Here is a 25,215-nt window from a genome sequence, read left to right on the forward strand (position 1 = left end):
TAATAGTTACCAATCATAAAACTACCTGTGATTATTCATTCCTTGAAACTTTTTGGGTAATAAACGAGTATGAAAATTGTGTTTTTGAGTACGGTGTACAGCAACTTAACTATGCACCGTACAGAAGGATTTATGTGGTCAGCTAAACACCATACACAACGCTTCTTTTCGGAATAAAATATCGAAAAAAAACATATGCATGAAAGCTTTCAATGCCAATCATTGATACAACTATACTTATTACACACACACAGTGGCCTTCTATCAGAAAAAGAGTTGCAATGAATATAGAATTATATCGGAAGAGACAAGTGGCAACTTCTTTGACAACTATTTGCATATATTTTTAGTAACCGTTCTTGTTTGGCAGTGGCTATTTGACAGGCACCGGCTAAATAGCAAATTTGCTATTTGACCGGCACTGAATAATTTATATCTCAATGGACTTAAAATGTACGAATAATAATTAAATATCAAAATTTTATATTTAAAAACTTGTGTAACTGTTACTCATATAAACACTTAAACTTTTAACTATCAAATTAAATATATTTAAAAAATTAAAATACAAATACATCCGAGGAACAAGCTGAAGCAAGATCTGAACTTTTAACTGCATCTTGTTTATAAAGAGCGTAAAACTATATGAAGAGAAGAAAAAGAAGCCTATCTTCCTTCATATGCAACATATGCACACATGGTGCAGATTCAAAGAAAGCCAGTGTTATGTATAGTTCCTGTTTGGAGTGGCAAAATTTATCTTGTGCTAGATTGAAACAACTTCTAAAGGCAAAGAATTGGTTTTGTAAAAATTGCAAATGTTAAATCATGTGTCCTTTTGAAATTCGTAGCAAACAACTTTTAATATTGTCTTTTTTATGATCTGCGTAGTTTTACATACACTATTTTCATCGCATGGCAGGATACTTAAACCATAGATTTTACACAGATTTGGACATCTACTTTTTAGCTAACCTAACCTTGAAAGGTCAAGTGAGCTTTTCTCATCACTTGGCGTCTGTCGTCCGTCGTCCGTCTACTGGGCCAAGTCTAACAGAACTTTGCCACAAATCATCATTATATCATTATGGTATCTAGTTTTAAAAATGTGTCTGGTGATCCGGCCACCCAACCAAGATGGAGGCCATGGCTTAAAATAGTACATAGGGGTAAAATGTAGATTTAGCTTTTATCTCTGAAACCAAAGAGTTAAGAGCAAATCTGACGTGGGGTAAAATTGTTTATCAGGTCAAGATCTATCGGCCCCGTTGTTGGGTTGCTGCCCCCGAATTAGTAATTTTAAGGAAATTTTGCAGATTTTGGTTATTATCTTGAATATTATTATAGATAGAGATAAAGTGTAAACAGTAATAATGTTCAACAAAATAAGATCTACAAATAAGTCACCCCTTAAGGAGTTATTGCCCTTTATAGTCAATTTTAAACAATTTTCATAAACTTTTGTAAATTTTTGTTAATTTTAGAAAATATTTTCCACTGTAATTACTGGGCCAAGTTCATTATAAATAGAGATAATTCTGACAACAACAATGTTCAGTATAGTAAGATCTACAAACACATCACCATCACCAAAACACAATTGTGTCATGAATCCATCTGTGTCCTTTGTTTAATATGCACATAGACCAAGCGGAGAGACACAGGCTCTTAAGAGCCTCTAGTTTATAAATATTTTAGAAAAAAATATATTTAGTATTATGATATATGTATACAAATGTGTTCTTCTGCTTCTGCCTGATAATGGCAACAATCAACGAGCTGATTATTATGCCATGACTTAGGTACGCATACAGACCCCTCCCCCACCCACCCCAATTTGATAATTTAGTTCAGCTTTGTCAGCGAGGCTTTAAAGGCCTCGACTAACGGTGCTTATGCTACCCCAGGAAGGAGAGCGTTTCAATCCCTGATCGTTCTCGGGAAAAATGAGTATTTCCTGTAATCACTTCTGGATGCTGGAATTTGGAAAATTTTTTGTGCATGTTCCTAGACAGTGGTGTTGGTTGCACAAGACGACTTTGTTGTATTCTATTATATAGAACATGGTTAGTCTAGCGTCTTTTCGCCTTTTTCCCATGCAGAGATGGCCATTCCTGGTGCTCACTCATTTTGCTGACACATGAGTGATTATGGTGTTTGTTGGACACATATCTTGCTGCTCGTCTCTGGTCGATTTCTAGACAATCTATTTCTGTTTTAAAGTATGGGTCTCATACTGGACTTGCGTACTCTATTAATGAATACTGGTGTTACGTTTGCGTTTCTCCAGTCATTTGGTACATCCGCAGTTTCTATTGATGTTTTGAAAATGATTGTAAGGATTGGGGCTATTTCTGTGGCCAGTTCGTTGAGTAGTTCAGGTTTTATATTATCTGGTCTAGCTGCTGTATTTGGATTTTATTTTTTTTTTATCATTTCTGTGATGTTGAGTTCCTCTGCTAACGGATATTGACCTGGCATATTGCATCTGGATTTAAACTCGTATTCATTATATGTGTCCTTGGTGGAAAAGGCAGAATTGTTTGTTTAGAATGGTTGCTTGGTCTACAGTGTGTGTGTGTGTGTGTAGTATACCTTCACTGTGAAATAGTGCAACTACATTGCTTTCTGTTTTCTGATGTTTGATGTATGTCCAGAAACGTTTCATACTACTATATTGGTTGTTTTCCTCCTTAGGTGTTTTCATGCTTTTTATTTATATTATTAAGTTATAAATTATTTATTTATATGAACATCTTCAATATTTTATATTTGATTTGACTGTATTTTAATGCTTGATATTGTGATAAAATGATTTTAAATTATTATTCAGCTTTTATATTATTAAGTTATAAATTAAAGTGAGTGGGTTAGCGCTATAGAACCAGGTTTAATCCACCATTTTCTACATTTGAAAATGCCTGTACCAAGTCAGGAATATGACAGTTTTTGTCCATTCGTTTTTGATGAGTTTTGTTATTTGATTTTGCCATGTGATTATGGACTTTCCCAATTGATCTTCCTCTAAGTTCAGTATTTTTGTGATTTTACTTTTTATATTCTCTCACTAACATGACTAATCACATCAATGAACAATTTTATTCAGTGCCGGCTAAATAGCAAATTTGCTATTTTGCCAGTGCCGGTCAAATAGCAAATTTGCTATTTAGCCGGTGCCGGTCAAATAGCCACTGCCTTCTTGTTTTGGGAAAATAATGAGACATCTCTAATCATCAACCTACGACCAAATCATTTCTTGAAACAACAATTATGTTTAGATTGAGTTACACATTGCTATTATGTGAACAAAACAAAGATTTTCATTACCGTGTGAGGTCAAAATCGATCACGCCCGCTTGGTTAGTACCTATATCCGCTGTACTGATGATACACGATGATATCCACCTATTCAATATAATGGAATTTACTGGTGGTGTCTTACAAATGAGAGGTTTAGTGCTACAAAACCGGGTTGAATCCACTATTTTCTACATAGGAAAATGCATGCAGCAAGTCAGGAAAATGACATTGTTAGCCATTTGTTTGATGTTTTTGAGTTTTTGATTTTGCCATTGGCTTACAGACTTTCCATTTAGAATTTTTCTTGGAGTTCAGTATTTTACTTTACCAATATTTCTTACATAAAGTACCTTTGATAATAGTTATCAAAAGTACCAGGATTATAAGTCATACTTCACAATAATACAGGTTTACCTTTACAATAATGTGACATAATTGTGATTTCAGGTCTCAAAAGATGCATAAATAACAAGCATTAATGTCATAGTATATGTATGGGTGATACTTCACGTTTTTGTCCTTTGGTCTCTGAAAGAAAGTTGTCTCATTGGCAATCAAACCACATGTCCTTATCTTTAATCATACCCTTACCATTCCAGAAAACTGAACACTACCCTTTAAACTCCTGATTTAAAACTGAATGGTACTCTTTTAGGTACTGGGTCATAACTCAATACTAGATACTGTGGATTCATTTTTATTCGTGGTATACCAATTTTCGTGGATTTCGTGGGTAACAGCGAACCACGAATTTAAGAATTCAACGAAGAATAATCCAGAGAAATGTGTATTGAGTCAGATGTTTATTTTCGGTTATGTTATACAGATCTAGTATAGTGTTGACTAGCGATAAACATTGTAACATAACACGTGTATTTTATTGAAAGAAGATACAAGTATTTTGATTAAATCTATAATAAATATATCTAATATCAGTGATAATTTACTTTTTAAAATTGATTAAAACTGTTCATAGAAAATAACTGCAAGTTGTTAATTACCGTGTCATAGTTTGGTTTACCAGTGATTAAACATGAATAGGATTAAGTACGAGGATATTGCCCGTAGGTAATATCGATTATGACAGGAACATTTATTTTCACACCTTATACTTATTTCACTGTTTATTATATCGTGATTAGGGAAATGAGCTTTCAATCATAAAGTTTTAAATGCCTTATAGAATTCAGACAAGAATTTATAAATTGTAAAACAAACAAATAATTAGTTGTCTCTGTCCATTATTGTAATCGAAGTTATCAATGAACACTTTAACCTAGAATGACCAAGCGAGCTTTTTCAATGAATTCCTTCTTTTTTGTTTTGTTTTATTATTGATCAAACCAAGGAGGTTATATGATCTCCTAAATCAAAAAGAAATCCACGAATTACGTATCTATTTTTTGTTGTTGTAATCAGCGATCCACGAATTTACGTATACCACGAAACGTCTTTTTTTCTCTATCCACGAAAATTGATACCCACGAAAATAAATGAATCCACAGTATAGGAAGATGTGGTATGAGTGCCAATGAGACAAATCTCCATCTATTTAAAATAACAATTTATAAAAGTCTTTCGGGAACTCAATTTTAAACTAAACTTTCCCCTTTTAAGTACTGTACTTAGTTTTCATAAGTAAAAGATCATCATTTCAGATGGCATAATAAATAAGAATATTTCATAATCAATATAAAATAGTTTAGTCATTATCCTATATTACACTAAAAATCAATATTTACAATTTACAACGCTGACTTTTCGTCCAAATCTTCCTTTAATAAAAACAGAAATTGCAATGGTCATTTGAAAAATATGCAATTAAAAGAAATATATTAAAAAAATACAATCAACAAACTGAGTTCACTGTTCTGAATAAGTGATGAAAGGTATGAGAAAATCTCTTGTTTATTACAACAAAGATTTAATCTTTTGCAACATCTGTTGTTTCAAGGCAACTTTCTCTTTTACACTCACGTTTCTGTCTATACAGCTTAATGATAGATCAATATTTATTACAGGGATAATGATCCATTTACTCATAAGCTAATGAGTTTTTCTTATCACAGAGATCTTAAGTGGCTTCAATTAGGTGTAATCCTGTCATGGCTGATATAGTTTACTTAAATCCTCATATTCTATACCTTCTATTACTCTGCCTCTTGATGGACCCTGAAATATAATAATAAGCACTCTAGTTTAACTTTTAATGTAATAGATGGAATACATTGTGAATGAATTATAAATTTTAGAAATTATGGATGTTTTAATTTTTGCATAAGGATTAAAGTAGTAAACATTTTTGTTTAAGGGCCAGCTTTGTTGAAGACCAATTGGTTGCTTTCGTCTGTTTTCTGGTCTTTGATCAGGTTGTTGTCTCTTTGACCCATTCCCTATTTCCATTCTCAATTTCTTTCACCACAAATGAGAATGTGCATTACAAATTGGGACAAAGTTATTTGTGTGAAGCATTTCCTGAAACTTCAATAACCATTTTTGTCAATTGTTCAACATTATCACTGATGACTGAAAAAAAATCTTAAATTTACAGTACATGAGACTATTTTCTAAGGGTTATTCCAGAAAAAAAATGTATGGGGGGGGGGGGGTTGGAAGGCAGTTTTTGTCAGCACCCACCACCCAGACAATTGTAATTGAGAATTATAGTGCATTATAGTGTGAAAAGTTGCTCCATACATTTTTTTCTGGAATAGCCCTAATGAAATACTAACTCAACTTCATGTTTGTTTTAGCATGCCATCCAAAATGATTCTAACGCCACTGATGAGACATATGTGAATGAAATGCATGTCTTGTAGAACTAGTTATAAGACATATGTGAATGAAATGCATGTCTTGTAGAACTAGTTATAAGACATATGTGAATGAAATGCATGTCTTGTAGAACTAGTTATAAGACATATGTGAATGAAATGCATGTCTTGTAGAACTAGTTATAAGACATATGTGAATGAAATGCATGTCTTGTAGAACTAGTTATAAGACATATGTGAATGAAATGCATGTCTTGTAGAACTAGTTATAAGACATATGTGAATGAAATGCATGTCTTGTAGAACTAGTTATAAGACTGGTATCTTTGATGATTATTCCCAATGAAAACTTATACAGGAAATTATGACATATGAAAGATTAGAACAAAGATTTTGAAATACAGATCAGGATAAATGAGGCTTCAGATAAATAGAGATTACAAATATGCAACAAAATGCAGAACTTGACAAATATATCATATTTAGAAGAAAATCCAATTTACAAGTTATACTGTCTGCTAATTTGATAGTGTCTATTAATTATAGATGGGTCAAGATCAAAGCTGGATCCTCATATGGATTTAATGATTCCTGTATCTTGTATCAGGTCACTTGCACATTTGTGTAATGAATCTAGATCTATCTTGCAGATTTTCTTAATATGGAGAGTTTAGACATAGTTGTAACAAAATTTATAGTTGATGTTAAAAAGTGATCAATATGAGTCATTTAGGCAATGTGTTGGTGTCTAGTGGACTATTACACATGTTGCAATGATCAAATCTTCAATATTAAGAACGTACTAGCACAGGTATATACATAAACAAATTCCGACAATAACAATTTAATACCAAAAAACCTTGATATCACAATTTAAACAGAACATCAAACAGAACTCTCAATTATTTACAGCATTTTTAACACATGTTTTTTGTCTAAAAAGGAGTTAAGTTTGAATAATGTATGTTTATTTGAGAACAACAATAGGTTGTATTTTTATAGTAATACATCTCTACTACAGTACAATTTTCGCGAAAGCCATCCCAAACTCCATACACCAAGTTTTTTCCTGGTGTGACACCAGGAAACTCCGACATCACTCCCTAAATTCTCGGAGAAATTTGGGAGTATTCCCCCCGACTTCCGCGTAAATCAGTTACCTTTTGTTTATTGTATTAGCGACATCTCTCCCAGTCTGGAGTGACGCGGTGTCACACAAGGTAATTAATTGCCCTAATCCTTCTGATCTATGCCGGCACGCGACAGTCAAGGTATGTGAGATTTCTAATGTAATTAAACAATTGTATTTCCTGTCTATTGATTATCAGTTTATATCTGATTGCTTGAAACAAATGAAAGATTAAAATAACAAGAGTGCACACACTGAAATGTCTCGCCTTCTTTACTAATCATTGATATTATGTTGATAGTCCTAAGTATAAAGCGTTATTACAACTGTCACATAAACTTAACATTAAAAAAGATAGTTAAACAAAGACCAATGAACCATGAAAATGAGGTCAAGGTCAGATGAACCATGCCAGGCAGACATGTACAGCTAACAATGCTTCCATACAACAAATATAGTTGACCAATTACTTATAGTTTAAGAAAAATAGACCAAAACACAAAAACTTAACACTGTCCAATGAACCGTGCAATTGAGGTCATGGTCAAATAAAACCTGCGGGACTGACATATAGATCATAATATATTTCCATACACCAAATATAGTTGACCTTTGGCATATAATATTAGATAAAAAGATCAAAACTTAAAAACTTAACTTTGACCACTGAACCATGAAAATGAGGTCAAGGTCAGATGACATCTGCCCGCTAGACATGTACACCTTACAATCATTCCATACAACAAATATAGTAGACCTATTGCATAAAGTATGAGAAAAACAGACCAAAACACAAAAACTTAACTATAACCACTGAACCATGAAAATGAGGTCAAGGTCAGATGACACCTGCCAGTTGGACATGTACACCTTCTAGTCCTTCCATACACCAAATATACTAGCCCTATTGCTTATAGTATCTGAGATATGGACTTGACCACCAAAACTTAACCTTGTTCACTGATCCATGAAATGAGGTCGAGGTCAAGTGAAAACTGTCTGACAGGCATGAGGACCTTGCAAGGTACACACATACCAAATATAGTTATTCTATTACTTATAATAAGAGAGAATTCAACGTTACAAAAATTCTGAACTTTTTTTTTCAAGTGGTCACTGAACCATGAAAATGAGGTCAAGGACATTGGACATGTGACTGACGGAAACTTCGTAACATGAGGCATCTATATATAAAATATGAAGCATCCAGGTCTACCACCTTCTAAAATATATAGCTTTTAAGAAGTGAGCTAACGCCGCCGCCGCCGCTGCCGCCGTAGCCGCCGCCGCCGGATCACTATCCCTATGTCGAGCTTTCTGCAACAAAAGTTGCAGGCTCGACAAAAATAAAACCGTTGTTGTTAATTCTTTTAATTACTCTGTACATCTAAATCAATTTTTAAAAACAACTATATTTGATTTTGACTTCCGTTTTTTATCAGTAAATAAATATTTAATTTACTAAAAGAGATATAATTGTGTAACAATAAACGGAGACTAACGCTGAATAAATTAGGGTAGTTTAAAAAAAAAGTGACACGTCTCAAAGTTTTTTATACAAATAAAAAAAAAAATTATTCACTATCTGCTATGCTAATAAGTCTACGCCATTTCCATTTTACAATCACAAAATAAAAGTTTTAAAAAGAAAAAGGTTGTTGTTATTAAATGTTTTCAATTGCATTAAAGTTTTATAAAAAAAAAATCTATACATTTTTGTTCGCTTTGGGGATTCCGTATATCGTCAGATTATCGGAATTCCAATGGGGACTAACTGTGCACCACTTATTGCGGACCTGTTTTTGTATTGTTATGAGTTACAATTTATGACAAAAATAAGCAAAGACCCATCGAAACAACATTTGATAAACAAATTTAATAATACTTTTAGATATTTGGATGATATTTTGGCTCTCAATAATGACGACTTCAGTATGTATATTAATGAAATTTATCCTGTTGAACTTACTTTAAATAAAGCTAATACTAACAATGACCACTGCCCTTTTCTCGATCTTGATATCTATATCACTAATGGAAAGCTGAATACTAAAATTTATGATAAAAGGGATGATTTTTCATTTCCTATCGTTAATTATCCGTTTTTAGATGGTGACGTTCCCTTGTCACCATCTTACGGTGTTTATATATCTCAACTTGTACGATTCGCTCGTGTATGTAACAATGTTTTAGATTTTAACGAGAGAAATTTATGTATTACTGAAAAAATATTACACAAGGGTTTTCGATATCACAAACTAGTCAAAACATTTACTAAATTTTATAATCGGTATAAAGACATCATTCGTAAATATAGCTCAACATGCAGACTTCTAATACGTTCAGGTATTTCACATCCAATTTTTTATGGAAATATTCTTTATAAAGCACAAAGGTGTCAGTATTCACCTCAGAAACTTACAAAACCTTTGAATAGACTTATTAAGAAGGGATATAATTACGATACTGTTGTCAAGTCATTAAAGATTACATATTTTGGCGTTAATATTGAGTCACTGATAAGGTCTATGCATCGGAACTAAACACATTTATTCTAAAAACAGTTGTTGGCATGACACGGGTTATGTTCTTCTCATATATGTTATGATGGTATGATACTAAACCCCTAACGGGAAGGATTGTGCCTGATGTTCATATGATGAAATCATAATCTTTCAGTCAGTTTAATTGAAGTCTGGAGCTGGCATGTCAGTTAACTGCTAGTAGTCTGTTGTTATTTATGTATTATTGTCATTTTGTTTATTTTCTTTGGTTACATCTTCTGACATCAGACTCCGATTTCTCTTGAACTGAATTTTAATGTGCGTATTGTTATGCGTTTACTTTTCTACATTGGTTAGAGGTATAGGGGGAGGGTTGAGATCTCACAAACATGTTTAACCCCGCCGCATTTTTGCGCCTGTCCCAAGTCATGAGCCTCTGGCCTTTGTTAGTCTTGTATTATTTTAATTTTAGTTTCTTGTGTACAATTTGGAAATTAATATGGCGTTCATTATCACTGGACTAGTATATATTTGTTTAGGGGCCAGCTGTGGGACGCCTCCGGGTGCGGGAATTTCTTGCTACATTGAAGACCTGTTGGTGACCCTCTGCTGTTGTTTTCTATTTGGTCGGGTTGTTGTCTCTTTGACACATTCCCCATTTCCATTCTCAGTTTTATTGATTATGACCTCGGGTTTTTTTTTATCAGTAATTTATATTACTTACGAAAAGAGACATACTTGCGTGAAAATAAACGGAAATTAACGCTGAAGGTATAAAATGTGAGAAAGAAAGAAAATTACGCGTCTTAAAACTTGTATATGCAAGAAAAAAAGAAAATACTTTCACCATTCCTTATGCTTAATAAGTCTACCGCATTTTCTCTTCACGATTTGTTAGCATTACTTTAGGATAAATAATACATTTCGGCTACAACAGGAATACTTCTATAGCTGCATCAACTCGTCGTTGCATAATATTCATTTACGCACAATGAATGTAAACTTTTGTGTTGTATTTAGAACATATTTTTAAAGCAATTAATTGCCTTGGGAAGACGATATGCATCTCAGTGATCAACAGTGCATAGTTGAACTTGAACTTGACTTTGCTCACAATATTGAATGCTAAAAATAGTGACATCAATTTTGTCCACGAGATTTTTATTTGGCGGGAAATAGTATCATGTAACAGTAAACTCAGGTGACCTTTCTGGATAACCGTGGGAAAATTCATTCAAGGTTTAAACTTGCTTTCTAATGATTGACATAAATTTGTGTGCGTTAAGATTGAGGCTCTAGAAGGTACTTTTACAATTGATTAACCGGATTCTAAATTGTATTCCTTTTCTGAATTAACCAACATCAGCCTTTTATTTTTACGTTTCTCAATCAACAGAGGACATAAAACCGGACATTATTTATACGTCCATAGTCAACACTATATATTAATGGTAGATGAAAACAGGATGCATGTCGTTCAGTTCCTGATGGGCGTTGGTAGAGATCCTCTGTGAAATTTTGCCGATCGTAAAAATCCAATCCACATTTTTTTTTACATATTTCTTTCTTGTAGAACACGATATAATTTCATTTAAATATTCTATTTTATAATTGTTGAAATACTTCTTTTTATATTTCGCCGAGGACTTTTAACGAGCTGTAAAATACGGATTGCGCCAATCCAATTTTATTTTAAATGATTAAAGATCAATAACAGATCATAACGGATAAAAAACTCGATTTTTTTTCTCCATATAATTAAATATTTATAGGTTGTGATTATTGTGTTGTGTCTGGGCGGCGAATGTATCTCAGTATTTATGAATATAGGGCTGCCACATTGCATGCAAAACTATCTCTCACTTTACAGTTTCGTTTTTAAATTCAAATATTTCAAGTCGTTAATCTACCGAGGTAGTGAAACATAATATTTACATTTCAAAATAAATTGAAAGAAACAAAGTTCACTTGTTGATCCGATAAATTAACTCTTGGGTTTAATTTAGATTGGACATATTACCGTAAAAAACATCATTTTGTTTTAAGCCAGTTGATATTAATTATATAATTATATAATATTGAACTATTAATGAACCGAATATTGCTCACTGAGTAGGTCATAAAAGGTTCTAATTGTGGTAAAATCGTCTTTGTTGAAAAAACAAAATTATGACCTGATCGGACTATAATGAAAATACAAAATAAGTGTTTTAATCGTATTTTTATACGTTTGTACGTTGTATGTCATATGACAATGACATGGGCATATATACATACAAGAATAATTATCTTATTTTAAATAAAAATGTCACACTTTTATCTGACAATGAAAGGACATTTAAATAACATATTTTAAAGCACTCAGGTGCAATCAAGGTCGATTAAATGTACAAAGGTAATAAATCTGGCTAATCCGATGATGTTGTCACGCGTCATTAATTTTCAGTACATCGGATGGGCAATAAACCAATAAACAGCCATGCGGTGTTGGGAGAGAATCTTTGGAGGAAATTGGGAGTATAATCCGTGATTCGCAGTGTTACACCGCTACACTCGGAAATCGGTGATTAGAGTTCGCGATTACATACTCTCTGGGCGTACTGTACTTATTATTACAGAAAATTCAAAATGTAACCTACCCACTATAAACCATGTTTTTAAAATATGACACTCTCTCTATCTGTGTATTAAATATAAATGATAAAAACCAATTTAAAAAAAAAACTTAACCTGTGCCTTCCCTTCTTATTTGAAGACCTTGCTTCCTATTCAGTTTAATTGTATAACAAATTTTAAAAAAAAACATGAAAAATAAAATAAAACTTGAATCCATTGGATTTTGGATGTGTACAGCAGGGATGGGGTAATTGAAAATGTAATGGTAATTAAGTGTAATGCATTACAATTTTCCATGTAATTGAATGTAATGTGTAATTGAGCATTTTTTTAATTACATGTAATGGTAATTTAATTAATTACATTGAAAAAGGCATGTAATGCTCAATCACTTTTGAATTACATTTCAATTACATGTACTTCTATGGTGTTAAAGATAAGGATTTGTGTTTAATAATATAAATGGTAAAATTATATTTATTTTTCAAATATTGATATCACATACTTTTTTTTTAATGTATGAAGTCTGTAATTTAATCTGAAGTTTTTATATTATTTATTTGACCTACAGATTATTTTTAATAGTCTTATAATTTAAAAAAAAAACGTAAGGATCATATATTAGGGTTGTTCAGTTTTTAAGAAAGATACCTTTTAACTATAAAATAGATTGATAAGTAATTAATCACCTTTAAACACAAACAAAAAAAATGTGTCATTGTGAAAAATCTTTCTTTAATAGACAGTTCATTTAGAATTTAAAATCACTGCACACAATCATTTTGTCAAATTAGTATATACAAAAAGGAATATAGAAATAAAAATTAACAGCTGTAAAAACAAACAGCAATAAATCAGCTTAAAATGTCCAGGGGCAATGCCACTATTATATGTATTTCATCTAATTAGCAAAGTATTGCTAATATTTAGACATAACATACATTGTTTGTACTAAAAATTATTTTCAATATTGTGACAAGCACACTTATTATATTTTTAAAGTAAAAAAAAAAATTAATTTTTTTATTTATATTATGTTTACTTTAAAGGACTTCATTTCTGAGATTTCAAAATACCCCTTGATGTATTGAAAAGTTAGGATAGGAACGGACGCCTCCGGGTGCGGGAATTTCTTTCTACATTGAAGACCTGTTGGTGACCCTCTGCTGTTAGTTTTTTTTTTGGTCGGGTTGTTGTCTCTTTGACACATTCCCCATTTCCATTTTCAATTTTATTTACAAATTCCCTCTCCTATCAATATGATGATCTTCTGATGATGGAACTTCTATGTTCTGATCAAGCAATATCTGCCACATTAGCTCCTGTCGCAAGACTATTTAGAATTGCTGTCAAAGTGTTCAGACCAGAGAGATTCAGAATAAATGACATAACATTAGAATAACTAATGATTATTAAATGCAACGCTTTAACTATGCTTACATGAATATTTTACACATGCATTATATATACATGTATAATATTGTTAAAAAATATTATGATGAAATGTAATGTGTAATTTAATTAATTACTTTAGTAAAGTATTTGTAATTTAATTAATTACATTTCCAAAACTATGTAATGTATAATTGATCATATTTGCAATGTAATGTGTAATTTAATTAATTACATTCCAATGTAATTGACCCCAAGTCTGCAGGTATGGGGTAATTGAAAATGTAATGGTAATTAAATGTAATGCGTTACAATTTTCCATGTAATTGAATGTAATGTGTAATTGAGCATTTTTTTAATTACAGGTAATGGTAATTTAATTAATTACAATGAAAAAAGCATGTAATGCTCACTTACTTTTGAATTACATTTGAATTACATGTACTTTTATGGCGTTAATTATAAGGATTTATGTTTAATAATGTAAATTGAAAAATTATATTTATTTTTCAAATATTGATATCACATCCTTTTAAATAAAGAAAGTCTATTATTTATTCTGAAGTTCTTATATTATTTATTTGACCTACAAATTTTTTTCTGAATAGTCTTATAATTAAAAAAAAAATTGGAGAATCATATATTAGTGCTGTTTAGTTTTAGATTGATAAGTAATTAACAAAAACAAAAAAAATGTGGGGAAAACCTTTCTTAGAAAGTTCATTTAGAATTTTAAAAAATCAGTACACAAAATCATTCTGTCAAATTAGTATACACAAAAGAATTATAGAAATAAAAATTAACAGCTGTAAAAACAAACAGCAATTATTCAGATGAAAATAAATGCCCAGGGAAAATGCCACTATAACATGTATTTTATCTAATTAGCAAAATATTGCTAATATTTAGACATTATATACATTGTTTATACTAAAATTTATTTTCAATATTGTGACAAGCATACTTTTTAATATTTTTAAAGTAAAAAAATATATTTTTAATTATTTTTAATTTCTTTATTTATATTATGTTTAATTTAAATGACTTCATTTCTGAGATGTGAAAATACCCCTTAATGTATTGGCAAGTTAATAGAAACAAATTCCCTCTCCTATCAACACATCATCTGATCATTGAAGTATAATACTTCTTTGTTCTGATCAAGCAATATCTGCCACATAAGCTCCTGTCGAAATACTTTTTAGAATTGCTGTCAAAATGTTCAGACCAGAGAGATGCAAACTAAATGACAAAACATTTAATATTACTACTGATTATCAAATGCAACACTTAAACTATGCTTACATGAATATTTTACACATGCATTTTATATACATGTATAATATTGTTAAAATTATTATGATGAAATGTAATGTGTAATTTAATTAATTACTTTACATTTCAAAAACTGTGTAATGTATAATTAGTGTAATTGATCATTTTTGCAGTGTAATGTGTAATATAATTAATTACATTCCAATGTAATTGACCCCAAGTCTGGTATGGATTGATAGTTTAGTCTTAGATGCATGCTTTTTTTTTATTAGTTGATAGTGGCTTTGAACTAGCTGTCAGATAACTGTGAGTACTCTCAGATCTGTTCCTAGTGTCTTTTTGTTGTCAGGAGGTACAAGTACCCAGCCACGTCCACTTGTATTTTTGTCCATCTGATGAGTTAAGCCTTTTTCAACTGATTTTTATAGTTCGTTCTTATGTTATACTGTTTTACCACTGTCCCAGGTTAGGGAAGGGTTGGGATACAGTTAACATGTTTAACCCCGCCACATTATTTATGTATGTTCCTGTCCCAAGTCAGGAGCCTGTAATTCAGTGGTTGTCGTTTGTTTATGTGTTGCATATATGTTTTTCGTTCATTTTTTTATATAAATAAGGCCGTTAGTTTTCTTGTTTGAATTGTTTTACATTGTCTTATCTGGGCCACTTCTGGCTGACTATGCGGTATGGGCTTTGCTCATTGTTGAAGGCCGTACCGTGACCTATAGTTGTTAATGTCTGTGTCATTTTGGTCTCTTGTGGACAGTTGTCTCATTGGCAATCATACCACATCTTCTTTTTTATATGAAATAATATAATGTTCTTCACAGGCTTTTACTTTAGTGCAAAAAACCTTACAAATATGAGAGACAGTTTGAAAAAGATATTGGAAATGTAAAAACATGTGCATCATACCAGTTCAGATTTGTCTGAAATTCTAACAATTTCATAAATTCTGACCAAGATAGAATTTTCAGATTAAAATTTGAAAGATTATGCCACTGTCATGTCAGGGACAAGTTTTATTTATCAAAAACAAATTCAAAATACAAACTGTGGAATCATTATTATTTGTTGGATACCAATTTTCGTGGGTTTCACGAACCTCGAATTCAAATATTCCAACAAAAAACATATTCCCAATAGGTTTTGTATGCAGAGATTGGCAAAACCACGAAATCAAATATTCACGAATACGTAAGTTTTCATCAATCCACGAAAAAAAATGCATCCACAGTATATATTTACCAAAAAAACAATATCTAGAATTTTTAATTTATCATTGAATCACTTCTAGTGTTTATTGGCTGTGTATCAATTTTGTGTTGTTTACTAATCATAAATGTAGTATTGTGATGTTTTTAAACCTGTTAAGCCTTGTAATGTATAGTCATTAAAATCAAAACTTACTGTAGCTATGCTGACAGAACAAGAAAATTTCTTCTCATCAATTGTTTCCAGAATTGCACTTTCTCCTCTATATGGTCCATTTACTATGAGGACTTTTTTACCTGCAAGTCATAAGTAAATTATTATCTATTGAGTATACAAAGGGAGACTATCAGCAGTTTATTTGGGTTTTTTGAAACAACAGAAAGATCATTTCAATATATAGTTTATCAATTTTCACTCTTATAGCACTTTAAATCAGAGGGATCTCTATTTGCTACCTGTCATGAAACATGCATCTGCTCAAAGGAGTAGGTACGGTAAGGGCCGATTTTGGCCTCAATTTTCAAGTTCATCTGAAGAAAGATTTTAGACACTTTTTAAACACTTAAGTGTCTATTTCGGATGATTCAATAAGTTAATGTGAAAGATTTAAACTGATTTACTCATTAAAAACGCTCCAATTCTAGCTTAAATATGAAAAATCCATCAAATATGCCCAAAAATGTCACTTTTCAGATGGTTTTTGTCAAAAATGAAAGTTGCCGCATCCGTGTTCATTCACAACCTTTATATATGTTATGTATTATCATAAAATACAACTAACAGTTAAGTATTATGAATGAACACGAATGCGGCCACTTTCATTTAAGACGGAAACTGTCTGAAATTTAGCTAAAATGCTAAAATTGTGAAGATTTCAGTAATTTAGCATGTCTAAATGATGCTGGTACCCGATATATGTGCATTGTATTGTCAAAAACAGCCCATATTTATGTAGCATAAGCATTTTACTTTCAAATGAATAACTAAAGTTTTACATTGTAACAATTTGGTAAAACAGCTATATTTTGGGGCCAAAAAGGGGGCTTACTGAACCTATTCCTTTGACTTTTGCAAATTTACTTTAATTGAATTTTTTTGTGACATAAAGATCTATACTCTAGCCATCTGCAAAACGTCAGACAGTCATTCGCAAAACGTCAGACCTAGTTTATATCTGCAAAATGTCAAATCAAGAGCCACTTCAAAATCTATCATCTACAGTTGGAGAAAGCTAACCAAAGATAAATAATGAGTCTAAAAAGAAGAAGGAAAAATAAATTTGCTTTTCTCCCCCCTTTTTGTTTCCCATTTATTGCACTATAAAACTATTATACAAACCTTGTGCAGGTATGACAGTCTCTAGATGTGATTGGTCAACTTTCATTTTATCTCCACTGTCAATCAACTTAATAACTGCTCTATATAAATCAACTACTTCCTGAAAATTGTTAGAAAGTATTTTTTATAAACTCTTGTTATACATCTCCCCATAAAAAGCAAAATCACAAAAAAAAGACATTACAGAAATTTGTGTTTGAATTTTGCAGTTGAATATTACTGGGAAATATAATAAGATCACTCATATAATAAGTTTTGCTTTTAGCATATAATTCCTCCAACATTACATGGACATCACTAACCTATTGCAGAAACGGGACCCACATAGCACACATATAACACAAGCAAACATCAAATATCTGGTATTTTTTTCATATTCTCAACATTTCATTTACTTAAACATTATTATGATTGAAGTATGTTCACAATAGTCAAATGTAGAAAACACTTCTGAGACATAGAGCCTTTGTTCGTATTTTTCAATCTTATGAACACTCAAATTACTTCTTACAAAGCTGATAGAACAAGATTTGGTGCTTTCAATGAGAATTTTGCATTGGAGAAAATCAAAATAGTCAAAAAATAGTTTTAATCTCATGCCGTTTGTGTTTACAAGATGAACTTAAATTGAATGGCCTACTACTAAATATAAACAAATATGGTTACCTTCACTACAGCTTTCTTCTTGTAATACTTCTCTCCAAGTTTTTTAGTCACAATTTTTACCATTATTCCTTCATGTAACCAGTAATCTTTCTTGACTTTTTTGTTCACATTTTCCTTCTTCTTTTTTTCCAACTAAAATATTCAAGTATCAACATTTATATAAAATTTGTACCCAGTGCTTAAAATTTATTTCAGTAACCTTTGATGAAGACCAGTAATAGAAATGCTGTTTCTCGGATACATTGTCACATTAAACATGTGTTAAGCATTTAAATACTTACTTAAATTTGTTGAATGTAAAAAAAAAAATTTGATAACAATTTATATTTAAAAGGATAATTTGATGATGCAGATCTATAGATATTTATTTTTAATCTTTCTTATTCTAATAATAGTGTCAACTTGTGTACCTTTTAGGCATATATATAATTTATTTATAGTGTATAGGTATCAATACTTGTAATGATCTAGTGTCCTTGTAAGAAAGAAAGTTGACTATTATCTAAACGTTTTAAATATATTAGCCAGAAGGACAAGTGCTGGTTTTTTTGCTCGCACGGTCAGTCAGATTTTAAAAAAATTAGAGCAATGCTTACTTCCATTATTTCATCTAAAGCTGATTTTCTTTTCTGTCCAGCTTTCTCTGTCTTTATTTTTATTACACCAGAACCAGATGGCTTTTTAAAAGGATTTTCTAGAGAGGAAATTGGTGGCTTCTTTAGTGGATTGTCTTTACTGGAACTATAAATAAAACAGTATTCAAACTTTATAGAGATTTTCCAGAGACTAAAAATACTTATAGAGTATAAACTTAATTTATCTCATAAAATCTACCTTGTTATAGATAACAATTCTTCTGTACATCTTTTTCTTTTTACTTTACTTTGATACTCTGTTTACTTTTGCAAATAAATTAAATGTAGCTGGTGAAATTCGAACAAAATAATTGTTCAAGCATTTTACCACATTGTATTGCACTTAAACAATGAACTTTATAGGTTATTGATGGATCTTCAAAAGAGTCTTAGAGAGGAGCGTTCTTGACTATAATCTCAAATGTTAAATACCTGGCAACTGTGTCTGTTTCTCTCTTTTTACTTAGTCCTCCCAGACTTAAGGTCACTGTAAATATAAATGAAATAAGATATTGAATTAATTTCTTGTAATAGCTTGTATAAAGAAGATTGAGAATGTAAATGGGGAATGTGTCAAAGAGAAAAGAACCCGACCATAGAGTAGGCATACTTTGTAAGAATAAATGGATCATCGTTTCATCAATGCTGTGTGAATAAATTGAATATGACATGCTTACCATGCCTTAGGAGAAAGATTTCCATCAATGAGACAGAAACATACATGTAACAACACAAAGAATAGGACATATAAAGCTCAAAATATGGCCTCTGTTGTTCTATTTGATGATTTACATGTCTGAATTCTGACTGTAATCATTTTTACATCAGACACTTATCTATGGATTTTTATTCTTAATAAATTGATACATTCACATTGGCTAAATTTCAAAAATATCAACCACTTATAAATTTGCCCTCATAATCATTGAATATTGTGCTTAGTTCTTTCATTTGTTCAAAGGTTCCCTTTTAGATTTCCCCAATTTATATGTTGTGCATCAATATGAACTAATGCTCAAGACAAGTTTTGGGGCCTCATTGCAAAAGGGTCTAAGTAGGTCTACTACTGCTATCACTAGCCGGTCAAAACTGAGTATGTGAGTTCGAACCCTACTCATGCAGGTGCACTCTATTCCAATCTTAATTGACTAGGATTGTCAGTTTTCCTTTTGAAGGTCGGTGGTTTTCACTGGGCACGCTGGCTTCCTCCACTAAGAAAAAACTGAGAAATACCAACAATCAATCAAGACAAGTTTAAAAAGCCATTTTATGATTCCTGAAATAAAAGACGACTTTAACAGTAGAATAATTTGATGGCAAATAAAAGGTCATAAAGAAACTACATGTCTGCCTAGAACCTTTTTACTGTAATAAAACACTAATGATATTCTTTATACTTATTACAAATATGTCACCTTTTTCATCTTCATTCTCCCTCTTCAGTTCTGTAAATTCTGTCTGTTTGACTTCCTGGCCCTGTGCTGATGCCCTTTCTATCTGATCCTTTATAAACTTGGCTGCTCTCTCTTCATCATCAAGCTCCATCTTTTCTTTCGCTTTAATCTGTTCTTGTTTCTTTATTGCCTCCGGATCTCTATCAATATACTGTACAAACCAACCTTTCTCCGTTTCATCAACCACGCAATGTCCTATCATAAAAATATTATGTGAAAACTGTCATTCAAAATCTTAATGACAAGGAATCTGCAAGTTATCAAGTATACATGTACCTAAATAATACAGGATAAAACAGTTTTAGATTATTTCTTTAAGTTTTATGCATTGCTGTTAGTAGATTTTTATATTATCTTGTCATTTGTAAGATCTCTGTAAATACAGGAATGAACAAGGCTAATTGGTGTACATCAGAAGGAGACAGAAAGACATAAAAACTTCAACAATTCATTCCAGTCATTTGACAATCTCATTAAAATTTTGTGTAAACTGCTCAGAAGTAATAAACTACAAAAGAATGATACCTTTTCTTTTATAAAAGTACATAAAAAATAGTGCACACACATATTCTTCTATGAGACTTGTATGTACATGTAATTGTGTGCATGTTATGTGTAAACTTTACCTTCTCGTCCAAGCCATTTGACAAATTCTGTTAAAGTTTCCCACTGTGTACTGTTCATATGTGTGTGTTCTTTGAATGCTATATACTCTTGATACACAATATTACAATTTACTCTCTTTTTACCAAATCGTCTTTTCAATAACTCCACATAGTCATTAAAAAAGTCTCTATAATAGAAAATAATAAGTTACTTGAAAAAAATACATATTATTTTTAAAATGCATATTATTTTTAAAATACATATTATTTTTAAAATACATATTATTTTTTTCTTATCAACAATGAAAAATTCAGCATTCATACAAATGTACATGTAAGGAAATTTCAACTAGAAATTAAGGGTCTGTGGAATTGGAAAACAATGCTTCTCATGTCCATCCTTTTGCTACCTATTAATTCAAAGTACTGCTGGACTACAATTTTTTATGGGTGTTTCTCACTGTGGAATGCCTTATGATGACATATAATTGCTTATATCTTCAACATTTGAACTCTTGTGAATAGGTGACTAGACTCATACCTTCTGAACTATAAAGATTTAAAAGAGCTGAAGCCAACACTAAATTAAATAAATCCTTGTCTCTTGCAAGAAAAACTAAAAATCATGTGATTTCATATCTGTTCAAAGAATAAAGTTAATGTTGGTGCTGCAATTTTGTTTCTTGGTACAATAATGATTTCATGATTTATATTATCATACAATTTCTGATATTACAACTTACTCTGAAAATGAATCTATATATTTATCTGGACTCTCAGCAAATAATAGCAACTGACGCTGGTGTGATTCTGACATTGTGTGACATTTGAACCCATTCTGTAATATTAATAATCATTATAAATCCAACAGTAAGATATATACATTGTATTACAGTTTTGGTCAGCAAATTCATATGATAGGCAAGAGTTTAAAATTCATATGAAACATTTTTTTGTAGTTATACATGTTATAACGTTATTGAAATTAATGAACCATACATGCATACATAAGTTTTTTATATTCATTATGAATATATAATGTATTATTGACACAAAATATTCATTCAGTAGTTGATGACCACAAGCTCATTGATCTTAGTTTGTTGCAGAGGTTTACAGGATCTTGTCATTGATAAACAACCAACACAGAGCCTGAGTAGATCTACAAACTAGTGTACGGGATGACAGTAACTTTAAGGAGTGCATGTACTTTTAAGAAGAATCTGAAAATATAAAGGATTTTCTATAGGAAAGTTCATGTGGCACACATTTTACGCTGTAAAAGGGGTTCCTGTAGGAAATAACATTGTTTATACAATGTATTATTTTAACAAAAGACATTAAAGTGTATTTCATTTACATGTTCCCTTGAACTGTCCCTTCTTTTTTAATTTTACCTCATCTCTACACTGTTTCTGACACATCTGGCAATACCATCTCAATTTCTGTAAACCTTTGGATTTTATTCTGTTGGCAATTGCCTTTGGTGTCAGGAATCCTCCCTTTTCTTTTCCCATTTTTTATGTCTATTTCAACAGAAGAAACAAATAATCCTGAAATAAATACATGGACAGTTAAAAAACAAGAACGACAAGATTGCATGCAAAGTACAGAAAAGAATCTTATTTTCCTAAGAACAAACTACCAAATAACATTTTCCTAAGAAAAAAAAATGTAAGAACAAACTACCAAATAACATCATAAATTGCAAATCAGTAATCTTCAATTTCTTAACATCAATATTAAAAGTTAACAATGTAGACCTGTTAGCTAGTCTTTATCTTCCTCCTCTTAGTCCTCTACCAGAAACTTTGCTTTTAAACTTAAAGCATACTAGGGACCTTGGTGGCCAAGTGGTCTAAGTAGGTATACTAATATGTAATCAGTTAATCACTATCAGTCGACACTGAGGTTGAGAGTTTAAACCCAGCAAATGCACTCATTTAAGAACACTTGCTTTTTATTTATCATTTTTAAGTTATAAAAACCTTTATAATATAGTCCAGTGTTCTCCCCAGAAATTTTGGATAGCATCACATTTTGCGTAAAAAAAAATAACTGTATTTTTTTTAATGTCATTTAACGCGTCGCGTTGATGCTCTATTTCCTTTATATGTTTTAGTTTATATTGTTCAATTCATAACTGAGAATACAATTAAACTATATTATATATAATAATTTCTTTATTCATTTATAGTTACAGAATTATTTTTTTTCTTTTGTGCCAAACAAAAATAAATATGTGGTTTCAGTTACCCAACAATAAGTCAAATGAATGAATGGTTCATTATAACTATAGTGCAACCTGTATATATACAAAACTAAATATCTAGTACACAAAATTAACTATTTTTTATATTATATTAAGTAAAGATAAAGTAGCCAAAAAAAATCAATTTAAAACTTTTTTTTTATCATGTTTATGAAATTCATTGTTTCATGGCCATGATGGCACTCAATGAATTAGTCCCAGTAGTTTCTTATCTTTACATTAAAATGATATGTATTTTTAACAAAGTTATCTAACAAATAGTCTGTTAATGCGTAGTTTTCCCTCTTGGTATATTTTTTTCTGTCTACTGTCCATCTGTTGTCATTATCGTGAAAATGCGGATTTTTGTCATATCTCATCCGGTTCCTCTCCGTAGTTTACACTAAAATGTGCAATGGCGGCCGTAGAAAAATTTATGAAAATGAGTCCGAGAATAAACATTGTTTGACAAGAGATTGTGAATGAATAAGACGCTTTTAATACATTAAATGGATTAAACATAAACTTAAGCCAATTATGATAACGTTTTAAAGAAGTATTAAACTTATCTTAGCTGTAAACCAAAATTCTCGCTCTCGTATTACCGGAAGAGAAAGAAAGTAATTTTTGGAGAGTTGCACAAATAAACGATCTTTTAAAAAAAAATAATAATCGTTTCAAGCTTTGAAATTTCTTAATATGATTGCATTTTTCCATGTCGAAATTGGTGTATTAGTCATGTCACAAGTGTCAGCTTGGGATATTTGCATCTAAACAGTTATCACCCTGAGGGCAATTAACACCTAGCTATTTAACCTCTTAATTGCCTCTAATGTCCGACTTAAAGGGATTACAATTAAAGGTGATATAATTTTTATGATCATAATCGATAATACATGTAGATGAAAGTACGAAATTGAGGACAGGTAAAATAGCATCTTCAAAATAATTATAGCGTCGCGGGAATAATTATAGCGTCGCAGGAATAATTATAGTGTCGCGGAAATTATTATAGCATCACGGTGAAAAAATATAGCGTCGCGGTACCGGGACGCTAAAACGGCCTGGGGAGAACACTGTATACTATTATTTAATAATGAATGTTTAAAAGTAACTAAAATGTGCTAATATTTAAATTTCAAATGTTATTTGGTCATTACAAGTGTTATTTAGATAAAAACGGTGTTATTCGGTCATTCAAGGTACCTTATCAATATTACCAAATTACTTTTTGAATACATGTAACAATTAAATCATAAACAAATTAATAATTAATCATCTAGTCACAAAAAAAAAATATTTCATTTAATAAATTCACGAAATTTTGTACTTTAAATTATGTACATCATTTTATGTACATGTATCACATGTATCAAGGGTGTCTCATTGGGGGTTCTGATCTCGGATCCTGCTAACTGTTTTGTCATATTCCAAATCACGCTTACACTATGTACGTAAGCAGTTTTCATTTTTTTGCAATTTCCCGTGTCCCACTTATTTCAACGTTTTTCACGGCACAATAATTTATATTTCATGTGTCACTGAGTTCACTGATACAAATATCGGCAATCCTGCCTCATGCTTAGACCCAAATGAGACCCATTATCAATATTTTAATAGATACATTTTAAAAATCATAGGTAATTGAATAAAATTGGGGGCTAACAGACATTGCCTCCTAGGGCTAGGAGTCGAACCTGTGGGGTGCAAACATGTAGACATGTAGGGTGTGAATGTGTCTTGAAAGAAAACGGACCTGATACCGTACACAAGGGGCACTCTTAAAATCAAATTACAGTTTGTCATTTTCGTTGTCATTTTTGTAAATGAGAAGTTAAAATCAAAATTTAATTGTCATATTTTTATTTTACTCTTCACTCAAGTCTTCGCGAATTTTCACGGCACTATGAAAAATAAACCAACCTGCTTCAATGATAATCTTGAAATATCTTACCCCATTCTTAACTCCTGATATAAAAAAGCTATTAATATAAAAAATAGTCGATGACAAAATAATTCGAAAAAAGTCAAACTAGAAACCGGAAACAAACTATTACGAAT

General features: G+C 31.2%; 1 protein-coding gene across 1 annotated transcript; it reads right to left on the bottom strand.

The window, feature by feature from the left end:
- Positions 1 to 4,979: 4,979 nt before the first annotated feature.
- LOC139512041 (DNA/RNA-binding protein KIN17-like) lies at positions 4,980 to 25,215 on the bottom strand. Its single transcript, XM_071299360.1, has 11 exons — positions 25,109 to 25,215; positions 22,301 to 22,456; positions 21,647 to 21,741; positions 20,925 to 21,091; positions 20,260 to 20,493; positions 19,277 to 19,331; positions 18,806 to 18,950; positions 18,210 to 18,341; positions 17,544 to 17,643; positions 16,401 to 16,501; positions 4,980 to 5,472 (listed from the first exon to the last, which is right to left on the bottom strand). The coding sequence occupies exons 2-11, from the start codon at positions 22,418 to 22,420 to the stop codon at positions 5,404 to 5,406; spliced, it is 1,218 nt and encodes a 405-aa protein (XP_071155461.1). The 5' UTR covers positions 22,421 to 22,456; positions 25,109 to 25,215; the 3' UTR covers positions 4,980 to 5,403.

This window comes from Mytilus edulis, chromosome 1 (genome assembly GCF_963676685.1).
Source record: "Mytilus edulis chromosome 1, xbMytEdul2.2, whole genome shotgun sequence".
NCBI classification, from domain to species: Eukaryota; Metazoa; Mollusca; class Bivalvia; order Mytilida; family Mytilidae; genus Mytilus; species Mytilus edulis.